Raw genomic sequence first — 20,793 nt, 5'->3', positions numbered from 1 at the left:
GGATCAAAAGATGTTCAGAAGATCTTCTGAAGTTCTATTAAAAATATGCTAGAATTTTGAACTTGCAGACTTTCTGAGTGCAAACATCAACAAAAGAGCAAGAATTAGGCCATACTGATGTGGAGTGGTAGGATGGGGAGGTTCTGAGAAATTTCCATGCCAAGCATCAGACACCTGTAAGCAAACACAGACTTTGTATAAGTTCTTAAAATCAAAAGCCATATATGATATATTACTTTGTGCAAGTTTTGTGGAATGGGTGCTTGTCTGTTTAAAGATGCTGTGATCTCCTCCAGTGGAGCAGAAGTTCCCATATTTGCAAGCAATACTACTTTTCTGGTGGGGGGCAAAGTAGATGTGTTTTCAAACCCCCTAACAAGTTCTTCTTCCAAGAACTGTGCAAGGCAAGCTCGTTGTGCTGTCACGTAATAAGATTTTGGCATTAGCTGAGACTTTGGTGGTTATGTAAGTCACTTAGAAAGAAATGAAACATTAAAACAACTAACAAATGCCTAAACTTGTCCTCATCAGGTCTTATGAGATTATTTCTTATCTAGTTGATATGAGTTAGAATTTTATCATTAGCGTCCTTAAGTAAGAAATAACAAAATAAGCATGTAAAAAATAATTTGGTGTGTTTTTCATTGAACCTGATAGAGGCAAATAATATAAAAAATAATAAATTAATTAATTAATTAAATGTACTGTGTCAGAACTTTAAAAATAAGTCCCTGTAATTGGGTGTTATTTTTCTTGATGTTGTTTCCTTCCTTTTTATGTTTTGAAAAAAGCTGCCTTTTTTTCTGATGCTTTGCAACCTCTTTGAAAGTTTATATGACAGCTTAAAAATACTAAGATCATTTGAAAATAATTCTTTATGGTATGTTTTCCTTTTGCCTCAGTTGTGAAATGTTTTTGGCAGGCTGTGTTGAATATCAGTGATTTTCAGCTAGTTTATGTGAATTATCATATTTGTAGAGCTTCTTTCTATATATATACACATTGCAAAACGATAATTATTTGTGTTAAGGTATTGAAATCCTTTCCATATGATTTTATTTATGGTGTAGCACCCCAGCACATGTACAGTTCTGCCCACCAAACATAGCCTAACTTTCTTGGTAGTCCAGAAGCATATTTTCATTTTGTTTTGTTTTGCTTTATTTTGTTTTTTTTTTGGAACTACGTAAGATGATAATAGGCCATACACCTCATGGTGGCACCAAAGTACATAAATGGAAGACAGGTACAGCAGCAACAAAGAAGTCATCTAGTCAGTTTTAGGGCAAAATAAATCTCTTTAGGAACTGTTAAGCAGACTAGCAGTCTACTTGTTCAGTATTAAGTTTCCAGTGGTGGTTGTTAGCAGAATTTTTGAAGAGAACTATCTTTCCCCATAATGGAGCTTCCTTCATTTTCATTAGGTAACGTGTTGATGCCCGATGGCCTAACCTACTAGGATTTAATACTCTTCACAGTTGTGATTAGTAACACAACAAAGCAGTGATCTAATTCGTGAAAACATCGTATGTTTTGGAAATCAGCATACTCTTGAGCTCAGCACGTTCTGCAAGTTACCAATTTTATTTATTTAAAGAAAGTTGCCTTTCATTTCACACAGTGAAATCTCTTTTATATTAGGCAAAGTAAACAAGACTATTAAGACTGTTTTAAATACTCCCCAGAGATAAGGTAATGGTTTTAACCAGGTTTAGACATCAGTTAGCCTTCCAAGGATAGCTGTCTTTCAGAGTGTGTACAGTTTGGTTCATCCTGTCCATTCAGCAGTTACAGGAAATAAGGCTGGAAAATCCCGATCACTTAATATTTAAAAGGTCATACAAAACTAAATAATGTATTGATTCAGATGTCTGATAAATCTAAAGGGTTTTGGAGCATCCTTCGACATTGAATAATGATATGCTTTTGCTGAGATTTTCATACGTCTCCCTGGACCATCAGTGTCTCTGCAGCTCTAACAGCTTCAGTAGTTGCGGGCATTTTCAGAGAGCTAAGTGGAGTTGCTGTCATTAAAATAAATAAAAAAAAAAAAGGTTCTGCGTTTGTCCAAAGGCACCTCACTCCAATTTAAAAATTTGTTAGGAAAAAGGAATGCTTTTGACATTTAAATTAAAATGGCAAAAATAGTTAGTCGATAGTGCTGATTTGGCGTGATTGAAGTGGCAGTATTGTCATCAGTTAAGGGTGTTTTTTATGCAGAAATGCAAAACTAGTTGATTAAAATAGTGGCTTACTAGTATGTGGAAGCATCTTCCCTTGTTGTATCAGTTGTCTTGTTCTGCAGTATAGATGTGTTCTCTGCTACCACTTACTGAAAGAAAAAAAGCTGTGTTATTTGGAGGAAAAAAGGTGCCCAGCATCCTTCTTTTTGACTTATTTCCCTGAATTAGCTTGAATCTCCTTCTTAAATTTGTTTCCCTTTGGTTGCAAAAAAGAGGTTAAGCATTTGCCTCTGAGGACGGTAGGTGCATATAACATCCTGATGAGATACTTTAATTTGACAGTTGAGATTTTTGCTGTGTATTTTCTAGTCCCCTGTGCTGATTGAGGATTTGTGTCACCAAGACACTGAGGGCAACAGACTGCACAGTATCAGAGGCTAATGCTGCACAAAAAAAGAGGTTGTCTGGGTCTTCTCTGAGACCATGCAGACACAAGATGGGATTGTACCCCCAAGGAAGTGCAGCCAGAGTCTGAGCATAGCAGACTGGGAAACAAGAGACGGCCGTGATAGCAAAGGCTGGGAGCTCATGACTTCTGTTAGCATGAGAACAGTCCCTGCTCCACATTAGATGATCTGCAACAACACATCAGATTCAGGGTCCAGGTAGCAGATGAGAAGCTGGGAACTCTGTCCCAATAAAGCATTAGAACTGGCCGATGCTTTTTTTTTGGCTTCTTAAAGAAATAAGACTTAATTGTGCTGTCCTATTATTGCTATCTCTAATGGCCTTTAAATAATTTTTTGTTGGTTGGCTTCAGCCACATTTATTATGGAATGTACATCTTAAAGGTGCTAGTATCCTGCGAGAAAAGAACCTCTTGTAAAAAGGATCCTGGTTTTGATCTCACTGAGTAAAGGGCTGCAGCATGAGGTTTTCCCTCTTACTAAACATCAGCACGCACACTGACAGATGCTGAAAGATTTCATGAATTTTGATGATTGTTCTTGTAATTTAAGCACCTCTGTGTTACTGTAGTAAACCTGTTTTACTGGGCAGCCAGCTGCTTTTAGAAGATAAACGGCCATTTTGTTACATTTCTTATTAAATTGTCATATCAAGTGATTTCTGGAATCAGCTGGTGGGTGACAGAATAGTGTGATCTGTGCTACTTTTTTTTAATGTAATTTTGTCTCTTTTCTAGTTTCATGTACCTTCATTTTAAACCTATTACGATTAACTCAAAGTTTAGAGATTCTCACATTTTATGTGGTCTATAGATTCAGTTATAACTTTAAATTTAAACAATTAAATCAACTGAAGCCTCCTAGAAGCTGTAAATGAAGCACACAGTTCACTTCTTTTATGCATGTAGTGTAACATGTCCCATGATTAAATCCTACTACAACTGGATTTTCCAAGCAATTTCACTAATAGTTGGAACAGTCAGAGCTCCAGATGCAATCTTGGCTTTTTTTGGCAGTCAGTCCAAAGGAGGAGGAAAACAGATTCCTAAAGAAAGCAAACTAATTTACATACTGTAAGCATGTGCTAAAGTTTGTTTTGGAAATGCCCTCAGCCACCTGGGAGTTTGGATTTGGATTAAAAGAGTTAACCCCTTGCAGAGTGACAGCACATACATATTAAAGATCAAACATACCGCATGATTTTCCGCAAGGGATAGCTTAGGCCACAGTTCAACAACATCATGATGCTGTTTGAAAATAAAAATAATAACCTTTATAGTCAATGTATTTGAATGTACAATTTTGTGTTGTTTGCCTTGGTGATCTGAAAAGGTTAATAATCTTAAAGATGTCTTGGCCACAAGCCAGTATCTCCTGCTTTCATGATAATTCATTCACTGTAACAGACTCAATGAGTGGATCCTGTCTAATCTTGAAGTTTCGTTTAAAAATAAACCCAATTCAGTTCTGCAATAACACATCTACAGTTGGGGGGCGGGGGGGGGTTGTGTGTCTTGATTGTTGTTATTTCACAAAATAGTATTAAATGTAAGACCCATTTTAAAATGTTTTGCAGAAAGATTGTAAATTTTTCAGAAGTGACAAAGGGGATGCAAAAGGGTATTGTTTTTGTGTTTTTTTGTGTTTTTTTTTTTCCTAACTCGCAATCTCAGAATTCTAAGATTTAACCTAAGTAGTTTTTACTTTTTCATTTACAGAGACATACAGAGACATACAGCAGAACGTGTATCACAAAGCTGAGGTTAATGTATTTTTAAAGCAGCTTAAGATGTTAAGACAAAAACATTTCAGCCATCTATTAGCAACTTCAGTTCTCGATGACTTGGTGCATTCGTGTAATTTTTACTGTGCTTTCACTTTCACCTCTTTGCTGTTCTGTTTGTTCAGTGTGCCACATTTTTACTAATTCCAGGTATTTTCAAAATCCTTTTTTCGTTTGCTACGAGTATACACACACACGCATGCAGTTGTGATTCCAGCAGCTCCTCTCCCGAACATTTCATGTATGTCATTTTCTGTTTGATTTGCTGTCCTTTGACAGTGCCTTTGCCTTCAGACCCAATTACCTTCTTACAGCACATGTTGGTACGTATGGGTCAAATAGTTAGAAGCAATGTAAAGATTGTTTCCTGGTACAACTCACGTTTGTGGATAGTTTGGCATAAACTGAGGTAGTGTTTTACTGTGTGTTTTTTTTTTTCCTCTAGGTTTGCATGGCAGTACTTAAGACATACATTAGTATCAAAGAAAAAGGCCTTCTACAACGTGCAGGTATGATAAGTATCTTTTTATGCATATCTGATATCTAGCTTAATTAAAACAAGTAGACTTGGGAGAAAAATAGATGACACTTCCAACAATGAATAAAGTTCTCATTTAGTAGGAATCCCTATGTTTTTCATGTACCAGTTTCCCATTGAGGATGTGTGTTTTGATATGCAGTTGTCTCAGGAGGTTGTTAAAATTCTTAACTTCCCTAGAAAATGATCTAGACTTTAGAATAGATATTGAGGCAAGGGGAAAGGTTTATCAGGACGAAGATTTTGTTAAGGCAGTTTTACACTACACCCTAACTAAATATTACAAATCCCAAAACTTCAGAATTAAGCGCATTAAATGAAGTGCTGTTAGAGCATCCAAACAGCTTTAATTTAGTCCTTTCACACTGTTACGTATACAGACAATTAAAATCAACACATTTTAGAGACCAGAGTTTATTCAAATCCACGTGAGCCTATGAGTTGAGTCAGAAAGGGATAGATTTTAGTCTGGACAGTCATTCTCTTTTTACCTACGTTTTTGAAAGCTTAGGAGGATGTAGTACAGTATGAACGTGGGATCCTGTTGCACCCTCTGTAGTAATGTTGCCTTTCTGAAATACTGAGTGCTGTAATGCAGGTAACACTGAGTACTTGCAGGCTACAGTGCGTATCTGTCACGGTTGGCCCTGGAAGAACTATTAACACCAACCGCCATGACAGCACTGCACTGCGTAGAGCTTCATGTCTGGCAGGAGCTTACTACCTTCATGTGCTACCACATCTAACCTGTTTTTTGTGCATTCCTGTGCTGCACTAAATTAGCTAAGCTTTCTTGAAACCTCCAGAAGTTCAGCTCAATGATGGGAGGTATTTCAGAACAGTCAGTCTTGGTTTAGTAATGTTAACGTTGTGTTCAATCTTTCCTTTTACCTATTCTTCTCCATATCCCAGTGCCATGATATCCTGGATAATTAAGAGTTGTTACACTGCTTTTAAAATTTAAGGTAATTACTTGTTTAGAAAGTATCAGTGCCCCCGAAGTGAAATTATTTTAATTGCTTTTTCAGTCCAAATATTTGTTAGGTATTACAGAGAAGTTACTCCTGGTGAGGATTTTGCTTTTCAAGTGCTGAATGATCTTCTCGTTTGTTTGCTCAAGAACTGTTTGTTGCAAGAAGTATTTGAGATACTGCATGTAGCTGTACAGGTTAATACACTGGTAGGTGACCTTGAAATATTCTGAAAATTTTTGATCCATAGTTTCTCAGTTTTGGGGGCAATACCATTTGTAGTATTAAGTTTGTTTTTACTTCGGTACTTAATTCTTGAAGAAAAAAATTGTAATCTCCTATTTTAAAAACTCTAACCTTTCTAGTTGAACAAAGACATAAAACTAATTGTGCTTTTTTGCCTAAATTATAGCCGGCTGTGGATGTTCTTCTGAAAGTTTTCGAGCATGTGGCTTCTTTGAATATAAGAAATGCTGTGCCTAAATTAATCAGTACCTTTCGTAAGGTATGAGTTTGTACTACTATTTAAAGGAATTTCTGAAAATAGCTTGCCTGTTTTAAAATGCAAGATATTTTTTAAATATTCTTTCAATGGTATTTTTTAAAAGTTAAACTGTGGCTAGCTGAATGTTTGGTATGGGTTTTTGACTGAGATTCAGTGTGACGTGTTTTTCACTGATGCTTGGCTGTGGAAATACACGATGACAATTCTTGTATGCTTACTTTTCTTCCCCCTGTTTGATATTACAGCTCATTGATGCTGGTATGTTTCTTGAGTTTGAACATTTTAATTACATTACTAAACTCCTTCAACAGTTGCAAGTTTCCAGCCAGGAAATAAATGTTGTTTTGAACATAAAATCCAGGTATGCCTTTAAGGAGCTATTTTTACAGTTATATCTGTCTAGTTCCTTCTTCAGGTTCTATTCCATAAATTTATGTAAAAACTTACAAGGTGATTAGAAAGTGTAAATTTAGGGGTTTGGAGTAAAATACAACCATATTGTGCCCAATTGTATTTTCAAATGCTGTCAATTTGCCGTGCTTCAAAGATCAAGGATCATTACTCAAGACTTAGATTCAGACTGCAGTTATGATTAGCCTTTTGAATATTGTCATAGTACAGTCTGATAGGATGCTGTTCTCAACTATTCGGAGAAATTTGTACAAGCGTAGTCAAATTAGAAATGTCATGATTTAATATATATTTTAGGCCAGCATAAGCAAACAGTACTTCTGCAATAAAAATCATGTAGGCAGTAAATTGTTAGTTATAATCTGAAGTAGTCTTCTAGTTTCATTCACTGTGCATCTTGAACACATGTGCCTCCACAAGACAAGTGTCAAGGAGGGTGATTTTTTTTTTTAGTACCACTAGATTATGCTGGGCAAAATGTGAAATAAGAGCCCACACCTGTTCCAAAACTGTTGATGTTTCCCATCACTTGCCCAAGTTTTTTCGTTTCCATTTTCTGCATCACATATGTACACACAAGTTGAGAAACTAAATTTGTGGTTCATAAAGGAAGATTTGATTCTTAAAGGAAACCAAACACGTGGCAGGCATCTACTCTGTAAAACCAAGCCATCACTGTTTCAAGAGAAAGCACTCTAGAAATTGTTTGCTGCTTTTCATACTTTTCCCATAGAATACCTTTCAGCTACGGATCTCAGTGTTTTATACGTGCAGTTTACCATATGTTGGAGGTGATTTCACTTTTCAGATCAGGAATCTCATTCACAAAGAAATGACCCTTTCCAAGTTGCCTCGTATGTATTGTGTTTTCAGCAGAAACTGAGAAAGAGTTTGTACCTGTGAAGTCTGAGCAGCTTTACTGCTTCAACTACACGTGCTAGCTCATTCATGTGTAGGTGAAGTGTATCTGCATGATAGCATCACACTGGGTAGGTGGATTCAGTGTTCCAGTGGCAGCATCAGAATAAACCATTTCATTCTGAGGTATTTGAAGCTGAATTACACTTTGGTTCATGTAATTAACTTTTTTTTTTTTTAACCTTTTTGTCAGACATGCACAATGAGGTCTGCATTTACTTAATGTATTGCAAGTCTTATTCCTGCCTGTTCAGTTATATTTATACCAAGAGAAGGGAATATTATCTGTGGAAAATAGCTCTCTTCAGTTATTTGCATAACACATGTACTGACTCCCTTCGGCACGATTGTGAATGTCTGTTTTCAGTGTCCATTTTGTATATTATGTGTAGTAAATCAAATAAAAAATTACATCAGTTTGCGATCCAAATATGATGAATTGTTGATCACCTGCTAGTTCATAGTTTAGTTCAATAGGGTGTGTTAAAATTAATTTTTGATATTTTTTTCCCATTGAAGATTTCAGGAAAGACATTTTAAAAGCAACTGGCTCTTTGACTGCAATTTGGTAATGGTTGAAATTCAGGTACAGTGTGTATTTTTTAAGCCTTTTGGAATGCTTAAATCATGACTTTTTTAAACCTACATAAAATAGCAATTTGTACGTCATTTTAAATTAATGTGATGATAATACATTTCTATGTAAAACAGTTTTTGGGAAAGATTAACATGCAGGGAAAAACTGTCTGGCTTTTCTGTGATGTCAGTACTTATTTTAATTTACATACTTGTAGCTTTTATCCTAGTTCTGCATCTAATTCAAAAATCTTAGAATTGTCAGCAATTTTTTGTTGTGCTTGTAATTAGTAATGATATATCATTTTTCACCAAAAATTACTTAATACTTTAGCAGAATCAATACCTTATATAAAAAGGCATAATTGTGAAAGGCAGGTTATTTTGAAGAATAAGAAAATATTACAGCATAACTTCTTTAATAGGCTACTGCATTTTTCACACTGAGAGACAAATTACTTCTTATGAACAATTACAGTATAGTTTACATATTACTACACTTATTGCACAGATCCTGAAACCTAAATTTAAGAAGGCAAGAACCGGGACTGTGACCAGGACTGGTCACAATTTTGTCCAGTCAGTTCCTGAAAACCTCTGTAATTCCTTGTTGGCACAGATCTCATCTCAGTTAGCTTACCTGCAGACCCTGCAACACAGTCCTATGCTGTTACCAATGGTATCCTGACCCCCATGGTTTAAATTTAACTTTTTCTAAGTGCATGTGCATATGCAGCGTGTGCCTCTAGATTACAGTACGTAAATGTAGCCTGAGCCCTAAACCTCTCAGAAAAGTTATACCAGAGTGGTGAGTGTGTCATGAGGACCAGACGTGTGATTATTCCTAGCCTATATTGACAGGAGGATTCAACTTAACTTAATCCTTGATGAAAGAAAATGGGTTTGGTGATGCTAACAAAATTTTAATGATATATGTTATAAAAATATGTAATATGTTATAAAAATACAAGTGTTGAGAGAGAAGAATATAAAACATTGAGGTTTAATCATCGTGCCATTAGAAATGTCTGTATTTGGTTATAATCTCTTCAGATTAATTTCTCTAGGCTCTGATCTGTTCCTTTAAGAAATGGGTGATACTCTGTTAAGTGAAATGTCATAAATCAGAATACATTCAGTAATGTCGTAGGACACAGGGTATATATTAGATGCATTGTTTTCTGCTTTAAGTCTGTCTCAGGATTCTCTCTTGAATTTCAGTATATTCTATTTGGTGTTCTGGAAGCAGGTTTGCTTATATTTGTCACTCGTCATTTTCATAGCATTGCAAGGAAAAAAATGATTGGAGTAAGATGGGAACTTTGTATGTTAATGCAAGAACTGGATGTGAACATTTTGATGACCTTCAGAAATTGTCTTTATGTATTGCGGAAATACTAACGAGAGATTCTGAGAAAGACAGACCAGGAGTTCCTTTTTGCGATTTTGCTGATGCAGGTAAAATGAAGATGGGGTAAATGCTTTATTGCTCGAGGTGAAAAACAAAATCATGTACTGACTTTTCTTCATATTAGTTACTTTTATCTAATAATATTCAGAATTTCTTTACATGCAAATACAGTCAGCTGAAATAATCAACAGAAGTCATTTTCTGGTAGAAGTGAAGTCTGTGGTGCTTACGCTTAAAGAGCTACTTGTTCTGAAAGAAGCACGCTTGAGCTCTGTCAGATTACAAAGAGAAACCAAAACTCTTGGTCTTTAAGAAAGAATGTCCTGTTTTCAGGACAAAGGCAAGCATGTTTAATTTTTGTCATCTGAATGCAACACTCTTAATAGCATAAATAAACTTCAGAGCTGTAAATACAGCTGCATGTACTAGTACATCAGGTATATATCTTTCGTTTGGTTAGTTTGGTTTCTTTGGGTTTTAGCAATTTGGATTTTCAGAATTTCTCAGTCCCCTAAAGAACCAAGAATTTCTGCAAGGGTAGGGTCCTCAAAACACCTAGTTTTTTAGTATTTCTGGCAGGTTTTCTTTCCACTTTCCACTCAGTGCCTCTTCATTTACTTATCTGCATCCTTCCTCCTAATAAGATTGTAGAAGACGGAGGCTTAGTGAAGTGTCAGTGGGATATTAAAGCTTTGTATAATGGATGAGTCAGATCTTTTTCAACCTGTATTAACTACTAAAACCTGATGAATATTTATTTCAGTTATGTGACACGACCTTTCTGATTACAGACTTTCATAGTATAAAACTTCTTCCGTTTATGACACAGAAAAAAGGCTTTGATGGAGCTTGAAACTTGGTCTGTCTTCTCTAGAGCAGTGGTCTCCAAACTGATAGACACCCCATCAGTAAAAAATTTTTGAACATTTACTTAATGTGTATTTATTTATAAATTATATACATGTACTACTGCACTAATACATTATGTGCATTATAAAACATACATCAAAACAGAAATGTAAAAAAAGGATGAAATAAAGACGAAATAAACACTATTTTAAATTTTTTATTTAATTTATCAATGGCACAAAAAATACTTTCCTGCACCTGTGTGGGAAGAATTGTGTGTGTACCATCCCACACTGGAAACCACTGTTCTACAGTGCCAGCAATGCTTCCAAAGTAAACAATATGGCTTGGAAAAACTTGCAGTTACCCAGATCTATAACTGCCATTGTTTCTTCACAGTGCCAGAAAATTGAGAGCATACTTTACAAGTAATGATGTTGCTAAGTTATGATGTTACTAAGTTATGCCATTACTTGTCCAAGCATCTTATGGATAAACTAGAGAAAATAACATCCGAATAAACTATTGTTATTGTCAGACTTAGGAAATTATTGTATTTTCTGAAATACTTGGCATTAAATGCATTTAATATTTTCACAATGACTGTGTTTTTCAAGTGTAAGTTCAGGGATCAAGTTCTCTGAAACTGCATTTACATGTGAAAACAAAAATAATACATATTTTTTCTTTCTAGTAATAACAAGTTTGACATGTAATGAAGCAGACAGGATTTTCATTGGAAGGACTGGCATAAGCATGATGAATTCTTATCGCAACGTACTACAATGGAGAAAGGTACACTGGACTATAGTAACCTGTTTGGAAGAAAAACCATTTGTCTTTACCTTGCTAGATGCTAAACTGTTTCTCTAGTAGAGTATCTGGATGTGCCACCTGCCTCCCCACAATCTTAGTGCTTCTTAGTTGTCCAGCTGGATCAAAGCATTTTATTGTGCCTTTCTGGGCAGTAGTCTTCTGAGCTTTGCATGTGTGGGGATTTTTTCTTGCTTGCTTTGTTGATTAGAGTGGAGGAAGTTGCTTGTGAGAATGAATACACTTTTCTTTTTCATACATTATGTAATTACAGCTTTTCTATGAGCAAAATATACACGGATTGTGGAAATTGTTTTCCTTGTAGTGATGGATGTACAAGGTATTCGTACTGCTTGGTAGAAGAATGCAGTGTGGTTCAAGATAAAAGCACATAAATATTTCTGTCTGGTAGAAGACATTTCTGTCTGGTAGTCTGTCGTAAATCGGTCTTGCAACCTAGAAATTTGATTGCTCAGGGTCAGCTTTGCATTTTCTGAGGTAGGGATGAATGAGGGTTAAGAGATCGATCTTCCTGAGGTTTTGGACCAACCTGGTTTACCACAAACGCCATTTTCCTCCACCTGGTAATACTGCTGTATTCCAAGACCGCCCAACTCAAGAAATATTTCCTGCACCAATTCTTATGAGCCTGACCTCAGATGGAATGGCTAAGGTCGAGAAGACAGGAGAGAGGCATAGCAGGGCTCCTGCCGCACTTGGTAGTGCTTCCCCAGAATGTTACTGGAAAGGCTTTTCTTCTGGGGTTCTTCTTCATCTCACACATCTTGCCAGATTTGGATTTATGAGCTGTGTGAATCTTGCAGAGAGTTGAACCTCACAAAGAAATACCCTTTACAGTCCTTTCCTGCTGTCCAATATTACAACGAGCCAGTGTTAAGAGACTAGACCTTTCACCGGATGTTTTCCACTCTTTAGGACTCATCCAGTAATTGATCCTAAGTTCACTGCAGCAAGCTCTGCTCCGATGTTATATTCTTCTTTTTCATCGTGGAATGAAGCAGTTTATACCAATCTGCCTCCCCTGTGTAATGCAGCGTGACCAGTGCGAATGGGAGGGAGAATTTGAAGCACCAGTGCTTCTGGGATGTATTTTGGTCAGTGATTGTATTCTGAACTTGCCTTTCTGTCATTAGGGCTGATCCTTACAAGTAATAATTACTCTGTACTGGGACACTTCTCATCCTATACATGATTTCCAGGATGTTTTTTTTTACAAACAAAATTAAACTCTCCCTGTCCCCTTTTGTCTTTTTAGACTTGGGGAACCCTTTCTAGTTTGCATTAAAGAACTAAATTGTCTTTTGAACTACTACCTATAAGGCATGACCCTGAAGAATTCTGTTACGTGAAACCCATGCGCTGCTGTCTGCTTCCAGGGCCACCCCAAGTCCCAGGGGATACCGGATAAAGGTGCTTGGTTTAGACATGGTTCACACGTTTTGATGAACGAGAAATTTTGCAGCATTGGTGTGTAGTGTAGAAGGGTCTCTAACAGGTCCTGATCGAGCTACGGCACGCTGGTTGCACCCGTCACAAAAGAGTGCCACAGCACAGTGTGACACTGTTTTGAGAGTAAGGGGGAGGAAAGGGGCTTTGCACTAGCAGTTTTTTAGTACCGCACTAGAATTTTTAAAGTGTTTTTGTTCCACAGTACTCGCTTGTAGAATCCTTGGGAGATTCCTGGCCTCTGCTGAGGTGGTCTAAATTCTTGTCTTGTCTTGAGAAGTGGTTAGCGCTCTTGTTTCTCATTTAAGAGCTTAGTTTGGCTTGTTTTCTGGCTGTCGTCTTCAGCAGAGGCAGCATATATTCAGTGTTTGCAGGGAAATACCTTCATACTGAGCTATTTTTCAATATCTCCTGTAAGGAGAGATCTTGATATTTGGTTGCAGGATCTCATATTCCCAGGAAGTTCATCTTCATTTCCTGACATCAGAGGTGCAAGGTGTCAAAAGCATGTGTATTGTTTCTCTTGTATGATAGAGGTTACTAAGAGCAGGCAGTTCTTACGTTACTACTTTTTTTTTTTTTATGTATAGAGCAAAAGATCATCACTCCTTTGACAGGGTGTCAAATCCCTCTCTCAATAGACTGCTCTCCAAGATCCTCAAATAGCCTCACAGACAACCTGTGATGACCATATTGGAGTGTGAATGAGGTTGTGCTCTGAGTGATTTTTATCGGAACTGACAACCTCCAAATTGATCTCTGCTTCAGGGATGAACTAGAACTGTCATTACTACTTCTTTCCAACCGGCTTTGCTCCATTGTATCTATGAAATAAGTCCGTAATCCTGTGATTAGGGGCTATCTTCTTGATGCCCTGTCTTGCTTCTTCAAAAAAGTAGTCCAGAAAATAAGACAGGATGAAGGATTTGATCTAACCATAAACGATAACTGCAATCATTTAGTTTGTATTCTTTTACAGGTTATGTTGAGATAAACCATTGCAGATACCTGTAGGTATCTTAAGTCTCGAATTTGGGGCATGTGCCAGTTCACAGTACTTACATGCATACACACAAGGCATTTTCAAAAAAAACAGCGTCTTAATAAGTATGTTTCATTTTCTGTCAACATCTCTTGTTTCCCTAAACCTCCCTTTCCCTCTGCCTCCACACCCTTCCTTCCCATGCCACCTGCGTGCACACACACACGGCCGTGCTTTTTAATAAGTCACTTCTTCTTTGATGCACCCACTAAGCAAGAGCTGGAACATGTCTAGGCTGGAGTTGTGTTCGTGTTGCTTGACCAGCAAACTGCTGCCAGATGACAAGTGCTAAATCCTGCCTGTTTTTGCCTTGCTGGGGACATTAATTTAGTATCCCTTTTCAGCTTCATCAGTACTTTTTTAGGTTGGTCAGATACTCGTTATCTTTGAGATTGCTACCTTTCTTTTATCTTTGACTGAGAAAGCCAGCTAAAAAGCAGAAGAAAAAGAAGTTTGACAAGAAACTTTTCTAGGAAACCAGACTAAAAATCAGCTTGGTATATGATGATAAAGTTGTCGGTTGTTTTACTGTTGGTCACATAGGCACGACTTCTTCCACTTTTTGTCCTGCTAGGTAGAATTATCTGTTTTGTTTGGCTTATGCTGGAGTAATTATTTCAGGTTAACTATTATGTCTCTACTGCAAAAAGAAAAGTCCTTATATGATCTTCTTAGAATTATATAAGTTATGTAGGGCTGAACAGAATCAAGAGTAAAAATATTAATATGCTAAAGCAAGCAAATGCAAATAAATTACAAAGCATATTAAAATACTGTCTAGGAACATTATACTGTGAACATATTGAAAGGAATAGTGTGCTGGGAGCTGTTGAACAGTGACTGTTTTATTTCGTCTACAGAATCACAAATAAAAAAAATCTGCTGTTATTCATTAGAATTTTTACTATGTGATCCTTTTCTTGCTCCCCCCTAGTTTGGATAATGTCACTAAACTGATGTATACAAAACTTTGTCACTAAATTAAATGTGCCGTATAATGTGTAGACATTCTGTGTTCATTCATGTTATTGCTTTCTCAGACCTTCCTTGTTTCCTTTCTCACTCCTATGCTAGGGAAGGAAGGTTTTGGATAAATTGCAGGAGCTAAAGATAAATTTTACAGTCTTGAAAGGACTTATTGGTGCAGAGAACTTAGCATCAAGATGTCAAATTGTTAATAATGCTGCAGAAATTTTTCTTAAAACTGGAAGTTTGGATGGAGCGACATGGGTATTGAGAGGTAAACTCGTCTTACAAAGAACGGAGTTTTGACATTTAAATTTGAACTGTCCCATTTTGTGAAAGCTTTCAGCTACAAGTTACGTTGGTCTGTGTTATTAAAATAAATTAAAATAATACATAGTTGTTGGCTTTTTGGAATTCTGACCTACTGAAAGAAGAAACTCAGAAGTATAAACAGGAACAGGAGGTGTTCTATAAAGTAACATTGAGGATCTAAAATTTTCTATTCACGTTTGTTTTATATAATTAAATAAATACATACATATCTGTATACATATATAGTTAGATATGCTCCTGACAGTTCATTTTACTATCGTGATACTCAATAAAAGGGATTATTTAAAATTAAAAGGTTCTGAGAATCCATCTGAGAAGTATTAGTGATAAGGAATAAGTTATTAATAACAAAAACTGCATTTATGATAAGTTTTGAAGTTTGTTTTCTGCTACAGTTTACAGCATACTCTTAATGGCCAGAAGTCACAGCATCCAGCAGTTCTAGTTCACAGAAATGACACTATGCCATTCTTTGCTGCAGAGTCAGAATGGACCACAAATACACCATTGTGGCCCTGTGATGAAGAGGACATCCTCAATCGACATAATCTGTTATGTTCACTAGTGCACAAGTACATGAGGCAGAGCTTATACAGGCAGGCATTGGAAGTTCTGCAGAACTTACCAGGTTTCCAAAATAGTTCTGGTAAGTAAGGAAAGGTGTTGTGTTAAGAGCTAAAAATGTAACAGATTATTCTGTACTGTTCTTTTTCTTCATTTTCCTGGTAACATTTCTTGAAGCAGATGGATTTATACAAGCTCATTTTTTTCCAAAGAGGGTAGTGTCATTGAACTCTGCAGCTTTTGCCTCACACACATGCACCCATGCACACAGTTTGCATGCCTGTCCTCTTTCTCCAGTTGGCTCAGTTACACAGACCTACAAGGAAGATCCAATAAATCTTTAAAGAGCATACACAGTCTGTACAATAGGACAGAAAACTGAGCAAGCCACCCTAGACTTCGGTACATGGAATTGAATGCTCTTTTAGGCTCAGTTTATCTGACAAAGTTCAGGTGTGTACTTCAGGTTGAGATGGGTAGTTACTTAGGCTCCACTGAGGAAGCCTCAGCTGACTACTGTCTGTAGGTCTCAGTCCTATTATCGGTGTGTGCTTTTAAGTAGAAGACAATCTAGACTAGAAGCAGGACTTCAGACACCAAGATGTTTTTATTGGTGCAGATTTTGAGAGGTCAGGTGAGGATTTTGTTTGTAGACTTGGGCAAGTGAAAATATTTTTATCTGATCCTCTTGGTTTTCACAGCAAATTATTACTTGGACTTTAATACTTCCTCTCTCACAATGTAAATTAAATGAGTATGAAAAGAATTTTGATGAATAAAGTGCTACCATAAATGATCTCAACCTTGTGCCATTTTGCTCATAGAAGCAAAAAGCCTGATCTTGGTGCTGGTCCCCAACATTGAGAAGCGATTCTGCAAGTAGGCTTTGATTTGATTTGAATTCAGTAGTAAATATTCTTTTCATTTCAGATACTGTTGATGTTTCTCAGTACAGCTGCGATTTTAACCTGCTGATAAAAGCCTGTTTTGAGAGCAAGAACCTTGGGGTCTCATCTTCTGCAGTAGACTTCATGCTTTCAAAAAATATAGCTGTTGATTTTTTTCTACTTAGAGGATTAATCACAGGTTTGGGAAGAAGTTGTTTGTGGAGTAAAGCTAGAACCTACTACAAAAGTAAGTGGCTTTTTAAACATCCTTCCATGATGTTCTGTGGATAACATTAGCAGCTCAGTGTGTTCAGGAGAAACGGGTGAGAGAAATGAGTCTCCCTTGTAAGAAGAAAACAGCACTTTCTTTGTCAATGTCAGGAATTTATTTGTAACCAAAATATTTATTGGGAAATAGCGACAGTTGGGAATATGAATCAGTGGCTACTACTGGACATGAAGAAAACAGATCCATGTTCAGTATTGGTAATCTTAATTTCTTATGTTTCTGCATTTACTCACAGCTGCTTTATCATTGGGTTGCTACCCGCCGCTAGAGGGAAATTTACATCACAAAATTTTGCCAATTCCTTTTTACGTGTCTGAGGTTGAGATGCTGTTGGCCATTGAATTATTCCTCGTTTCAAATGCCAGCGATATTCAAAGTCCAGGGGCTACTACTCAGTCTCTTCAAATAATACTGAAAAGGTTTGTGTCAGACGTGTACCTTATTTATTGTACTTATCACTGTGAACATGTAATTAATGAGAGAGTTGATTTCCTATTGGCTAGGAAAGAGAATTGTTTAAAAACTTGTTTTTAATCCTTTTTTTACAAACTGATGATATAACAGTAAGTGTTTCTGCTTTTATTTTCTACATGTATAGCAAAAAAATAATTGTTCCTGAGTTATACTGGCCTGTGTTCCCTAGCTGAATGTGTCTAGCATGCTACAGGTGTGCTCCTGTATTTTCAAAAACAGGATAGGTTCACATCTCAGCATACAGTCTTGTGTTGTGGTTAAGCATCGGAGGAGAAAGGCACAGTCAAAATGTTAACTCCTTTCATAAAGCAAATGCAACTTCTTTGGCTGTTCTTTGGAAAGTGCTTGGAACCATTTTATTTGATTCTCTCTCTAGGGAGTATCTTGGTATTAAGTGTGATTTTTTTCCCTTCCTGTGAGACTGAGTAACTGCAAGACAAAAATTTGTTTCACTGCTTTTCCCTCTTGTCCATAAACCACCAACCACTGTCACTGGATTATGCCTGTAATTTATTTTTCGAGACCCTATTTTCTCTGGGATTATTTGGCTCAGTATCAAGATGTGAAACTGCATAGCAAAGCTGCATTTGTTAAGTAGGATGAATGAGGGCATCTCAAACTTGAGTACTGTGTCTTCTTTCAGCTCTACCCGTCCCAAGAAATACATCTCTTAATTTTTTTTTTGATAAATGACTTTTTTTACCTTGTTTTTTTTGAACATCTTACCTTTAAAGACACACAATTTGTTTTCTTTAAGTTTTTCTGCTGTCTTTTAAGGGAACGTTAAATTTATGTTTCGAACAGTGGTTACTTCAGGTCAAAACAATCATGTCCTGTAAAATAAGAAATGTATATGTTGCATGCAGCAGAAAAGAAAAATCATGCTCAGTTTCAAGTATGATCAAATTATTAGGAAAACGGTACTGGCCAGAACAACAGTATCGTTTTGAGAATTCTTGTCTTCAGAGGAATTTTTCTGATTATACTTAGGATATATTCTTCAGCTAATTTGACACACAAGGAAATTAAACACCATAGAGAGATTTATTTTTTTGTGAAAATTTGTTGATGTAGAGGTTGCAGCCTATACTAGATGACAGTTTTGCTAGTATACTATCGTACCTCTGCTTGTCTGCTTAAAGAGTAAATTCTGCTCTTGCAAAAACATAGGCATGTCACTTAGGCACATCCTTATTCCAAAAGTGATCACATGCCAAGCATGAGTAATCCTTTTGGATTCAAGCATGTTACATAAATTCTTGGAATATCCAATTCATGAAATGGTTTACATTCCTTTACTGAATTTGCCAGCCCAGACTAGAGCATTTCTTCATGAAATGTGAATATTGCAGACCTGCTTTGCACTGGCATTAAATCCTATTACGTTTCAGTACTGTAAAATATGTTAAAAAGATGTCTAACTTATTAAATTCTAACTTATTAAATTTAACTTCTTAAATTCTAAAGTCTTAACTTATTAAATTCTTCAAAATAATCAGCTAAAATTTGTCTAGAAGTTAACATCTATCCTAAGTGAACACAAGGCGTTAGTTTAATGTTTTTGTGATCTTGTTGCCAGCATAAACCATGAGGCAAATGGCAGAGGGAGGGCCTGCATGTTGCATAATTTTGTATTTGTGAAAATTCACTTACAGATGTGAAGACCAGACAGTTCAGAATAACAGTGACTATCAAGCGGGAATGGAGAGACTTAGCCTGGCTGCTCATGTATCTGATCCAAAGCTTTTTCTTAAGCGTATGACAGTGAATGTTAATATGGAAGAAGTTTACAGCTTGGAGCATACATCTGCTCTAAAATGGCTTCAGGAGAATATGAAATGGGCTGGAAAGGTCTGGCTGTTTCAGTAGTCAGTAATTAATAAAGACTTCGGGGGAGGGTGTTCAGTGGTGTAAGTGATCATTGTTAAAACTAATAAAAATTACTAAAGGTATTTGCCACTGTGTTCAGCCTTATTAACTTAGAGCAAGGCTTCAAAACTCAAGTTGTGTTTTTAAGTACTTACGTTGATGATAATGCAGATAGTAGGACAAAAAGAGCAATTTTTTTCCTAACTATATGGCTTACATAGGTGTATTTTAATGACATCACTATATGACAAGAAAGTTCTAGCCTCAGAATCTGCATTCTCCTTTTTAAGGAGAACATAGCACTAGCTGTTACACTTTCCCAACAAGTGCTATTATGTAGGTAACAGCTTTGATTGTTTCTGCTGTTCTAGAGTGAGAGGTTTTCCACATTGTTTCATAATTTGTAAAAGTAATACGTTTTCTTTTGTCTTCCTTACAGTACCTTGTGATATTGTCCCATCCAAGTGAAGGCCCCTTAGGCCTTCATTTCCTTACTCCAAACACCCAGTAAAAAGCAGTGAGAATAAAATTATCTTCAAAATCATTTGCTGCATGAGGCATGCCTGACTTAGGATACCTTTCCTTCACAGAACTGAAGGTCTGTGCAAGTTGCTCACAGCTGAAGGTTTAGTTGTGTCTAGATAACAGCTTGTATATGGCTTCACATTTGTGTGTCTGTGCGTTTTCACTGAAAAGGAAAACTTCCTCTCTCCCTTGATGGTTGCTCTCAGTGGGAAGTGTTTTTTGCCTTCACATCTGATAATTGACTTTACCATTTTTAAGTTTCTGCCAACAGTATGAGAAGATGGAGGCCTGTAGCAAGCTGGTTCTAGCATTCCTATTTCTTCAGGAATTCTTTTTTCACCTGCAAATCGTGAGTCATATCTGGGGCATGGAATATTTAAGTCAGACTTTATTTACGGATCTGCAACCTGAGGAGGAAGGACTGAATGGCAAATCAGTGGGACCTTTGTCAAAGCTGTTACTTGCCCAAGCTCTCCACTTCTGTAGCGTTAAGATCTCCAGTACCAACCTTCACAGACATGACATGCGGCTGTTTTGGTCCTGCTCTCCATCCGCATTAGAGCTTCTTGCGCTGAGAATTTCTGCTCTCTTGGCTATGGAAGCTTAACGTGTTTTTTCAAAGCCTGTTCCATCATTAGTGACAGCCAAGGTGGTGGTGTAAACCCTCAAGTTTTTAAAAATCTTTCCTTCTGAGGCAGCATGAGTCTCAGTTCTCACAGCATTACTGCAGGTGTTCTTTGAGTCATGAAGCTATCATGATTTTAGAGCTGGATGGTTGTTGAGGATTTTGGAGTGGTGTTGGTGTTTTATTGGTTGGGGGAGAGGGGGGTGTTACTCTAGTCTTGGGGTCTGTCTCGTTAATCTGATGTCATTTATCTGATCTTTGGTTGTTGTATGGCCCTCTTCATCTGATACCACTGCTCATCCAGTCTGTCTTGGAACTGCTACTGGA

The 20,793-nt window shown here is 36.8% G+C and overlaps 1 protein-coding gene across 4 annotated transcripts in view; it reads left to right on the top strand.

Moving 5' to 3' along the window:
* The window catches only part of TOPAZ1 (testis and ovary specific TOPAZ 1), a 37,858-nt gene extending 18,235 nt beyond the window's left edge, over positions 1–19,623 (top strand). For all 4 annotated transcript variants that reach the window (XM_066991958.1, XM_048077990.2, XM_066991957.1 and 1 more), the window contains 12 exons: positions 4,879–4,942; positions 6,000–6,151; positions 6,355–6,447; positions 6,693–6,808; positions 8,296–8,362; positions 9,636–9,810; positions 11,307–11,407; positions 15,009–15,174; positions 15,715–15,879; positions 16,728–16,931; positions 17,209–17,392; positions 19,103–19,623. In XM_066991958.1, coding sequence (XP_066848059.1) covers positions 4,879–4,942; positions 6,000–6,151; positions 6,355–6,447; positions 6,693–6,808; positions 8,296–8,362; positions 9,636–9,810; positions 11,307–11,407; positions 15,009–15,174; positions 15,715–15,879; positions 16,728–16,931; positions 17,209–17,392; positions 19,103–19,316 — 1,701 coding nt within the window. In that variant the 3' untranslated portion in view covers positions 19,317–19,623. The remainder of the gene's footprint in view (positions 1–4,878; positions 4,943–5,999; positions 6,152–6,354; positions 6,448–6,692; positions 6,809–8,295; positions 8,363–9,635; positions 9,811–11,306; positions 11,408–15,008; positions 15,175–15,714; positions 15,880–16,727; positions 16,932–17,208; positions 17,393–19,102) is intronic.
* The last annotated feature ends 1,170 nt before the right edge of the window (positions 19,624–20,793 follow it).

Source organism: Anser cygnoides, chromosome 2, assembly GCF_040182565.1.
Source record: "Anser cygnoides isolate HZ-2024a breed goose chromosome 2, Taihu_goose_T2T_genome, whole genome shotgun sequence".
Taxonomy (NCBI): domain Eukaryota; kingdom Metazoa; phylum Chordata; class Aves; order Anseriformes; family Anatidae; genus Anser; species Anser cygnoides.
The sequence above is the reverse complement of the archived record's forward strand: the minus strand, read 5'-3'. Positions and strand labels throughout refer to the sequence as shown.